This window comes from Caenorhabditis briggsae, assembly GCF_000004555.2.
Source record: "Caenorhabditis briggsae complete genome, chrII, whole genome shotgun sequence".
Taxonomy (NCBI): Eukaryota; Metazoa; Nematoda; class Chromadorea; order Rhabditida; family Rhabditidae; genus Caenorhabditis; species Caenorhabditis briggsae.
The window spans coordinates 13,391,001-13,400,935 of NC_013486.2; the positions used below are offsets into that span (position 1 = coordinate 13,391,001).

Here is a 9,935-nt window from a genome sequence, read left to right on the forward strand (position 1 = left end):
GTTCGAACTTGTAACAGTTCGATTCTGTCCGCGTTCTGTTCTGGTACGTGTGCGAAAAAAGGACTGTTCTGAATTGAATCTGTTCGATTTTAGGTCTGTTCGATTTTGAAAACTTTCGAATTCGTCGTACCCCCGATTTTTTAACAGAATTTTTCATGCAATTTCGTTGATTCTTCAGAAAACCCCAATTTTTCTCAAAAAAAAACAGTAATCTTTAAAGGCGCACAGCTCTATTTCTTCAGTAGAACTGCACCACGAAATTCATACAGTACCTTCAAAGGCGCAACACTCAATTTCTTGTAAAGAGTTACGCCACGAAATTCTTACGGTACCTTTAAAAGCGCAGAACTGAAATTCTATTGCGGAGTTTCACCACAAAGCCATTTTTTCGAATTTTTGCGATTTTTCTGAATAAAAATCATGAGAAAACCCCTTTTGTTTCCGCCCCATTTCACAATGTTTGGCTTTTTCAGATTCGAAGGAATGGCGCTGCGAAAAGTTCGCAGCAACATCGATCGAATTTTCGACAAATCCCTCACAGATCTCATTCGGGGGATCAGAAATAACAAGGATAATGAGGTGAGTATTCTAAAAAACTTAGAAAATATTTTAAAAAATATTTTTTCAGTCCCGATACATCGCCCAGTGCATGGAGGAGATCAAGCAGGAGTTAAAGCAGGACTCCATCTATGTCAAAGCTAATGCTATAGAGAAATTGGCTTATGTAAGTCGCTAAAACTGAAAATTTGTGGAAAATTTGATTTTTTTTATAGCTCCAAATGCTAGGCTATGACATTTCCTGGGCGTCGTTCAACGTTATAGAAGTCATGGCATCTACGAAATATACGGAGAAGCGAATAGGGTAAGATTTTGATTATTTCAGAAGTAACATTTTTCAAAAAATCGATTTTCAGGTACCTAGCCGCGGCCCAGAGCTTCCATGATGAAACCGATGTGCTGATGCTGACCACAAATTTGATCCGGAAAGATGTCAATAGGTGAGAATCTCTAGACATCTCCAAATCCCAAAAATCCAATTTTTCAGCGCGAACATGTACGAGAGTGGCATTGCATTGGGCGGTCTCTCTTGCTTCGTGACCCCCGACCTCGCCCGGGACCTCGCTGCCGACATCGTCAACCTGCTGGCTTGCTCCAGACCGTACACTCGAAAACGGGCGGTCCTTCTTCTCTACAAAGTCTTCTTGAAGTATCCAGACGCACTTCGTCCAACATTTCCACGTCTCAAGGAGAAGCTAGAGGATCCGGATCCAGGAGTTCAGAGTTCAGCGGTCAATGTGATCTGCGAGCTGGCCAGGAAGAATCCCAAGAATTATTTGACACTCGCTCCGGTGTTTTTTAAGCTGATGACGACGTCTTCGAATAATTGGATGTTGATTAAGATTATTAAATTGGTAATTAGTCAATTAAGTCGTTTATCAATTAATCTGTTTGATTTCAGTTCGGCGCTCTGGTCCCTCTGGAACCTCGACTTGGCAAGAAGCTTCTAGAACCCCTCACCAATCTTATCAACTCCACATCCGCGATGTCCCTTCTCTACGAGTGCATCAATACAGTGATAGCAGTGCTTATCAGTATATCAGCCGGAGGCGATCACACATCATCTATCCAACTCTGTGTTCAGAAATTAGGCGTCCTCATTGAGGATTCTGATCAGAATCTGAAGTACCTTGGGCTTCTAGCAATGGGAAAGATTCTGAAGACACATCCAAAAGCTGTCCAGGCTCACAAGGACATCGTGCTCCGATGCTTGGATGATAAGGATGAGAGCATCAGATTGAGAAGTCTAGATTTGCTATATGGGATGGTGAGCAAGAAGAATATCGTGGAAATTGTCAAGAAGCTCATGGAGCACGTGGAAGCCGCCGAAGGATCGCATTATCGAGATGAATTGCTCAGCCGTATCATAGGAATATGCTCATGGAGCAACTATCAATATATCACCAATTTCGAGTGGTATATATCGGTGCTCGTTGAGCTCACTAAAGTGGAGGGAACGGAGCACGGAGCCAAAATCGCTGAGCAAATCCAGGACGTCACTGTGCGTGTGGAGTCAATTCGACACTTTTCGGTGTCCCAGATGGCGTTGTTGGTGGAGAATGCGCATGTTTTGTTGGCCGGATCGGCTCAGCAACGGAGCAATATGTGTGAGGTTTTGCTGGCGGCCGCGTGGATCTGTGGAGAGTATAGCCAGTGAGTTTTTATACATTTTTTTCGCGATGGCCTAGCTTTTGCAAGTGGGGGTTTTCTAGGCCACCATGTAGAAATTGCCTAGAAATAGCCTGATATTCACCTGGTGTGTTTTCTAGTACGTTTTACCTTGGTGGACTAGAAAACCCAACTAGCAAAAGTTAGGCCACTATGCTAAAATAGCTTTGAAACACACCAGGTAAGTATCAGACCATTTGAGGCCATTTTAACGTCGTGGTCTTACTTTCGCAAGTTGGCTTTTCTAGGCCACTATATTAAAATGAGCTAGAAAACACAAAATGGTCATATTAGATCATTTCTAGGTCAAAAAAGGTTGCGGCCTAAAAAACCACACTTGCAAAAGTTAGGATACCACTTCAAAATAACCTAGAAAGCGCACCAGGGACATGTTAGCTCATTTCTAGGTCATTTTAACGTCGTGGCCTAGAAAACCAAACTTGCGAAAATTAGGCCACCACGAAAAATGGCTTAGAAATGGCCTAACGTGACCCTGGCGTGTTTTCTAGGTCATTTTAACGGGGCGACCTAACTTTTGTTTGCAGAGTTTTTTAGGCCACCATGGTAAAAGTGCTGGAAATGGGTTGATATTCACGTGGTGTGTTTTTCTAGTACGTCTTAGGTGGTGGCCTAGAAAACGAAATTAGCGAAAGCTAGGCCACCATGCTAAAATAGCTTTGAAACACACCAGGTAAGTATCAGACCATTTGAGGCCATTTTAACGTCGTGGCCTTACTTTCGCAAGTTGGGGTTTTCTAGGCCACCATTCTTTTTTGGTCTAGAAATAGCCTTACTGGACCCTGGTGTGTTTTCTAGGTCGTTTTAGCATGGGGGCCGAACTTTTGCAAGGCGGGTTTTCTAGGTCATTATGTTAGAATGACCTAGAAAACACACCAAGGTCAGGTTAGGCCATTTCTAGGTCATTTTAACGTGGTGGCCTAGAAAATCAAACTTGCGAAAGTTAGGCCACCAAGTAAAAATGACCTAAAACACGCACGGGTCATACTAGCCTATTTCTAGGCCAAAAAAACTGGTGGCCGAGAAAACCAAACTTGCAATAGTTAGGCCACCACGCCAAAATGGCCTAGAAAACACACCAGGGTCATGTTAAGCCATTTTTCAAATTTTTTGAGATTCCGGAATATTCCAATTTTCCAAATTTTTGAATTTTGAAAATTATCGATTTTTTTTTAAATTGGTCGGCGGTCGGTCGGCTAGGTCGAAAATTTAGCACCGACCAAAATGGAAGCTTTATTCATGCCAAATTGCGTCAAATTATCGATTATTCGAGTCAAAAAATTCAAGGATCAGAGCAGATAAACATAGAAAGTTCATTTTCAGACATGTCCGCAACCAGCAGAATGTTCTAGAGTCCATGCTCAAAGCCAAGCCATCTGTAATGCCCGGCCACATTCTCTCTGTCTACGTTCAGAACATCGGAAAACTCTACTGCTCCCTAATGTCGCAAGCCGAGGAAGAAGACGATTGGGATCAAATCGACAGTCTAGACAACCTAATGCTCTCGAAACTCCCACAATTCGAGCTCTCGGAGCATCTAGAAGCTCAGGAGCGTGCGTGCAACCTAATGACAATCATCAGAATCATCGAACAACGTCATCAGAAGAAGGAGAAGATGGGCGGCGAGCTTCAAAAGTTGTACGATGGAGAGTTGAATCCAGTGGCTACCAAAGCCCAGAGGAAGGTTCCAGTGCCAGATGGTCTAGATTTGGATGCGTGGATTGGGGATGAATGGGTGTCAGAATCCGAGGAAGCTGAGGAGGAGTCGGATTTGGAGGAAATGTTTGGAGCGCCGATTACACGGCCGAAAATGGACATTGGAGATATGGAGGAAGACGTTGAAGAGGCTGCTGAGGACCATAAGAAGGGAAATAAGGGGAAGAAGGGAAAGAAGAGTGGAGAGATGAGCAAGGAGGAGATGGAGGAGAGACGAAGACAGCGGGAGCAGGAGATTGAGAATAATCCATATTATGTGAAGGTGAGGACCCTTAATTGCCCTAATTATCCCAAATTTCTAGGCCACCAGCTTTTTTTTGGCCTAGAAATGTATTCTAGGCGATTTTAGCATGATGGCCTAACTTTTGCAAGCTGAGGTTTCTAGGCCACCACCTCAAAATGACCTAGAAATAGCCTAATATTAAGCTTGCGTTATTTCTAGGTCATTTTGAAATGGTAGCCTTACTTTTGCAGTTTTATTTTTAACGCAATTTACGATGATGACCTAGAAAACCAAACTTGCAGAAGTTAAGCCACCACGTTAAATGGCATACAAACAACTCCAGGGTCATGTAAGATCATTTCTAGGCGATTTTCGCAGAGTGGCCTAACTTTCGCAAGCTGGGCTTTCTAGGCCGCCACGTTGAAATTGCCCAGAAATAGTCCAATATTACCCTGATATGTTTTCTAGGTCATTTTACCATGGTGGCCTAGAAAACCAAACTTGCAAAAGTTAAGCCACCGTGTCAAAATGACCTAGAAAACACGCCAGGGTCTTGTTATATCATTTTTGAACCATCAGCCAATTTTTTCGAAAAGGCTTCATTACCCTTAATTAGCATAAATTGCCCTAATTAACTAATTACCCTAATTAACAAATTTCCAGGGCTCCGCAACCGCCCCCAAGCGCCCAACTCGCTTCGGCAACCCCATCGAACGAACCGAAGCCGCCGAAAAAGAGAAAGAAATCCAATCCCCACTGGAGATCCCCGGCGTCGTTGGCCTTCATCGATACATGGAGCAGCAGGACTCGACGTTGAGCTGGAAGAAGGCAAAGGAGGATTCTGATTCTATTGGAAAGAAAAAGAAGAAGACGTTAAAGAAGGAGAAGGGCGGTGGGAAGAAGAAGAAGCGACGAACGACGAGCACGAGCAGTGAGGAAGAGGATCGGGTGGTGCATAAAGTGAACAGGAATGATGGAGAAATGCCCGAGGGAGCCAAATCGACAGATGACGAGGATGAGAAGGTGAGGCGATTTCAGTTTCTTTTTGAGCTCGAAATTTTACTTTTGGTGCCAAAAAATGTCGTTTCGGTCGGTCAAAACATTTCGACCGCTGACGGACCGTCGACCGATCGCAGAGCTGATTTTTGACCGACCGGAATGAAAGCCAAAGCGCCGGCCGATCACTCAGCTTAATCGGCTGATTCGGTGGCAGGTCCGCAGGATCGGCAAGATCGCTGGTCGGTTAGCGCGGTCGGTCGGCGCTCGGTCAGATTGGTCGGCGATCGGTCGGTCAGATTGGTCGGCGATCGGTCGGTTAGATTAATCGGCGATCGGTCGGCTGAATCGGTGGTCGGTCGGAAGTGGGTCGGCTGTTGGACATCGGTCAAAAGGCTGAATCCGATCTACTGGATCGGCGATCGATCAGCTGGATCGCCGGTCGGTCGGCGGTTAGCAACTATCGGTCACCTGTATCTGTGGTCGGTCGACCGGATCGGCGGTCGGTCGGTGGCCGGCCGGCTGGAAAAGTAGTTGGCTGAATCGGCGGTCGGTTGACTTGATTGGCGGTCGGCGTGATCGGCGGTTGGTCGACGGTCCTTCGGCTGGGTCGACTATTGTTCAGCTGCTTCTGCGGTCGGCCAGATCGGTCGTCGGCCAGCTAACCCCAAACTTCCCGACCATGTAGAAGCATTGAATAACTGCTAGACCTAAAACTAAACGAAACTCCTCTAATCTCATTTCTCAGTTCCAGAACATTCCCACCGACGAATTCCGCGCTCTTGACATGGATCTCGACGCCCCGCTCCGACCGGATGAAATCGTCAAAGCGCCTCAAGCCTACACCCGAACCTATCCATCTCAACAGAAGCCCGGCCCGCTGGTCCCTCGCCCGCCGACCACTTTTGAGCCGCGGCCGGTCGTTGAGGCTCCAAAACCCGTGAAGGAGAAGAAAAAGAAGACCGGAAAGACGGGAGTGGCCAAACTAAAGAAGAAGAAGAGTCTTCCGGAGTCGTCGGCTTCAAAATCGAATCTTTTTAATATGGATGATTGGTTGGAAGCTGGTAGTAACAATGGAACCGTACCCTCTTCAGAAAGCGTCCCCAAATCCACCCTGGCTGTTGAAAAACCCGCTAAAAAGACGAAAAAATCGACGCGGAAAGTTCGAGAAGCCTACGAGGAGACATCTGGAGTCTGCACGCCTTCAATCCCCCATCAACGGAGCCCAATCGATACCGACGTCCCAACGACGTCTTCAGAATTCACTCGTCTCGCTGCCAACAAGACATTGAGCGTGGATTTCGTGGCAAGACCCAATCAGGATCCGCTGGATCATGGAAGGGTGACGGTGACGCTGAAGGTCCAGAAGCTAGGTGACGCGAAGATTCAGAAGGTGGAATTGTCCATGGTGGATACTCTTAATGCGAAGGTCGTCAAGGATTCAGATGAGGCGATTCTGTTGGCCGAGGAGCTGGATGCCACGTCATCAGAGGCGTCGTTTGATGTGCAGGTGACGGCGACTAATGTGTCGAGAATGATGAGAGGAACGGTGACCTACTTTTTAGTGGTGAGTGTTTTTTTTATTTATTTTGGCTTTCGACCGACGACCGACCGCCCATAGGTTGTCGGCTTGTGGGTTAGATCGGCGGTCGGTCGCCGGTTGGTTGGCTGGGTCGGCGGTCGGCCGGCTTGATCGACAGTCGGTCAGCTCGAACGGCTGGATCGGCTGCCGGTCTGCGGTCGGTTGGCTGGATCGCCGAACGGTCGGTTGGCGATCAGTTGGCTGGATCAGATCTCGGTCTGCGGTCGGTGGCCTAAATCAGTGGTCGCTCGGCTTGATCGACGGTTGGTCAGCTAGACCGGCGGTCGGTCGGCGGTCGATCGGTCAGCTGAACTTCTCGACCGAAATGATAATTTTCCGAAATTTTTTTCCAGGACGATGAAGGCACGCGAGACGACAAACTGGACCTTCGCCTTCCCCTTCCTTCAGTGGTCTTCGTCATTCCAAACTCCTCAATCCGAAAAGATGACTGGTCGGCGTTGCTGGCTTCGGATGAGGTCGATTTTGTGGCGTCGCAGAGTGTCAAAACTAGCCCGGATCTGAAATTGCGGACTGTTTTGTCCCAAATTTCGAAAAAAGGGCATTTTTCGGTGGTCGAGGAGACTCCAAAAGAGGCACCGAAGGCCGCGTCGTTGTTCGGACGAACTGTTGGCGGGCAGCCAATTTGCTTGCTTGTTAAGAAGACGGTAAGTATTGATTTTTTGATTTTTTAGGCTTTTAGGCTTTTTGGGCCGAAGATGGCAATTATTGGTCGTCGGTCGGTGGTCGGTCGGCGATAGGTCGGCTGTCGGTCGGCGGTCGGTCGCCGATTAGTCGTCGGTCGGCGGTTGGTCGGCGGTTGGTCGGCGATTGGTCGCCGATTAGACGGCGGTTGGTCGGCGATTGGTTGGCGGTCGGTTGGCGATTGGTTGGCGGTCGGTGGCCGATTTTCGACCGCAGGGCTTTTTCTGGGCTTCATTTTTTGGCCAATTTAGTAGTCTATTTTTCTAGACCGATGGACTCCAAATCGACGGAAAAGCTGGCGACGAGACGCTGATTCAATCCATCATTCAGGATGTGTCAGAGATTTGTGCCAGAGTTTAATTTTTGCTGAGTTTTGTATTATGGCCGAAAATTTTTTAATTTATGTGACTTTTTTGTATTTTTAGATGTTTAAATCACTTTTCCTGTTTCATAATTTTTCACACTTTTCTCCAGCCCTTCTAACTTATTTTCTAATTACGCACCCTTTTTGTAAATTGCCCAAAGATAGATTTTTTATATTTTGTCGCTTTTTATGTAACCCAATTTTACCCCTGCAAGTACTGGTGAGAAGAAAATAAATTATTTTATGAAAAGTTATTTTTTTTTTCCTCAAAATTAAGTCTATGGGAAAAAGTAGGGAAATTGGATACACTTGGTTTCGATTTGCAAAAATTTTCAAGAAGTTTCTCATGGACTTGGAAAAATGAAAAGTGCAAAGATTTTTTTCGAAGCCCTCACTTACCGAAAAAACACCGAAAAGCGCGCAATAGGTTACTTCCTCGCCCCATTTGCGTACTGTTGCACCTGTGGCGCAAGCGGCAACGCTTCTGGTTTTGAGGAGGGAGGCCGGGGGTTCGACTCCTCTCGAGGGAAAATGCTTTTGCATTTTTTGTTTTGCATATAAAGGGCATTTCCGGCGCGAGGGCCACCTTTTTAGATCTATTTTAGAGTGTCCTATCTTCTTTTCCGTGTCAATTTTCGGCAAAAATTGAAATTTCTCTCTTTTCTTTCCTTTTTTTTTCATTTTTTTCCCAAAAAAAGATGTCATTCAAACTCTTTTTCCACTGAATTTCTCAAAGAATTTCTGCTAATTAATTGTCGTTTTGCGTGCTTGAGGAGACCAACTGGGAATAAAAAAAAAGGAAAAAAACGATGTCATTTTTGGGGAGCGAAAACATCTTTTTCTCTTTTTTTATATGGAAAAATAATTTTTTTCCTTTTTCTCGGTTAGCTAGCTATAAGCTTTTTGCTTATTATTGGTCGTTTTTGAGATATTTTTTTGAGTAGGAAAAAAGAAAATCCTCATATAATCCTCTCATTTTTGGCGTCTAAAGACCTCATTTTCGGTTTTTGGATTTGGAAAAAAATCTGAAATTCTGAAATTCTAAGATTCAGAATTTCTAAAGTTTCTGAAATTTCAATTCTGAAATTTCAATTTTCTGAAATTCTTAAATTTTGAGATTCTGAATTTCTGCATTTCTGAAATTCTGGACATCTGAGATTCTGAGATTCTGAAATTCTGAGATTCTGAGATTCTGAGATTCTGAAATTCAGAAATTCTGAGATACTGAAATTCTGAGATACCGAGATTCTGAGATTCTAAGATTCTGAGATTCTGAGATTCTGAGATTCTGAGATTCTGAGATTCTGAAATTCAGGAATTCAGAAATTCTGAATTTCTCAAATTCTGATATTCTGAGATTCTGAGATTCTGAAATTCTGAGATTCTGAGATTCTGAGATTCTGAGATTCTAAGATTCGGAGATACTGGAATTCTGAAAGTTTGAAATTCTGAGATTCGGGATTTTTAAATGTCGAATTTCTCAAATTCTGAAGTTTTTAGATTCTGAGATTTGAAGATTCCAAAATTCTGAAATTCTAAAAATTCTCAAAATCTTAAAAAATTAATTTTTTAAAATTTTGAAAACTCTAAAATCTCAAACACCTCAAAATTTCTAGAACATTCAAAATGTGACTAATTCTTGGAATATTTCAAAAGAAGCCAAAATTTTAAAATTCAAAAATTTCAAATTTGGAACTTTTAACTTGAAAAGAAGCCCACATTTTCATATGTATATAGTTTTTTAGCTTATTTTTTGGCTTCTTCTTTTCAAACTTCAAAATTTTCAAAAAATAGAAACGATTTGTTTTTTCATACATCTAGTGTCATCATAAATTCTTACATCCTCCCCTTTTTTTTCTCAAAATATGTACATTTTTTATAATCCCTCTATTTTCTCATTCTGAGCAATTTTTCTTAATACGAACATTTTAAATCCTATCTTTCACACATTTATTTTATTTTTCATATTATTATCCTTGTCAGAGGGGGGTACGACGAATTCGGACGTTTTCAAATTTGAACAGACCTAAAATCGAACAGATTCAATTCAGAACAGTCTTTTTTTCGCACACGTACCAGAACAGAACGCGGACAGAATCGAATTGTCT

General features: G+C 43.9%; 1 protein-coding gene across 1 annotated transcript; it reads left to right on the plus strand.

Moving 5' to 3' along the window:
• Positions 1 to 483: 483 nt before the first annotated feature.
• Positions 484 to 7,823, plus strand: Cbr-apd-3 (the record flags this gene model as incomplete). Its single annotated transcript, XM_045242898.1, has 10 exons — positions 484 to 579; positions 629 to 724; positions 868 to 998; positions 1,046 to 1,412; positions 1,460 to 2,211; positions 3,568 to 4,222; positions 4,847 to 5,206; positions 5,934 to 6,746; positions 7,115 to 7,426; positions 7,731 to 7,823. The coding sequence occupies 10 exons, from the start codon at positions 484 to 486 to the stop codon at positions 7,821 to 7,823; spliced, it is 3,675 nt and encodes a 1,224-aa protein (XP_045097288.1).
• Positions 7,824 to 9,935: the final 2,112 nt, after the last annotated feature.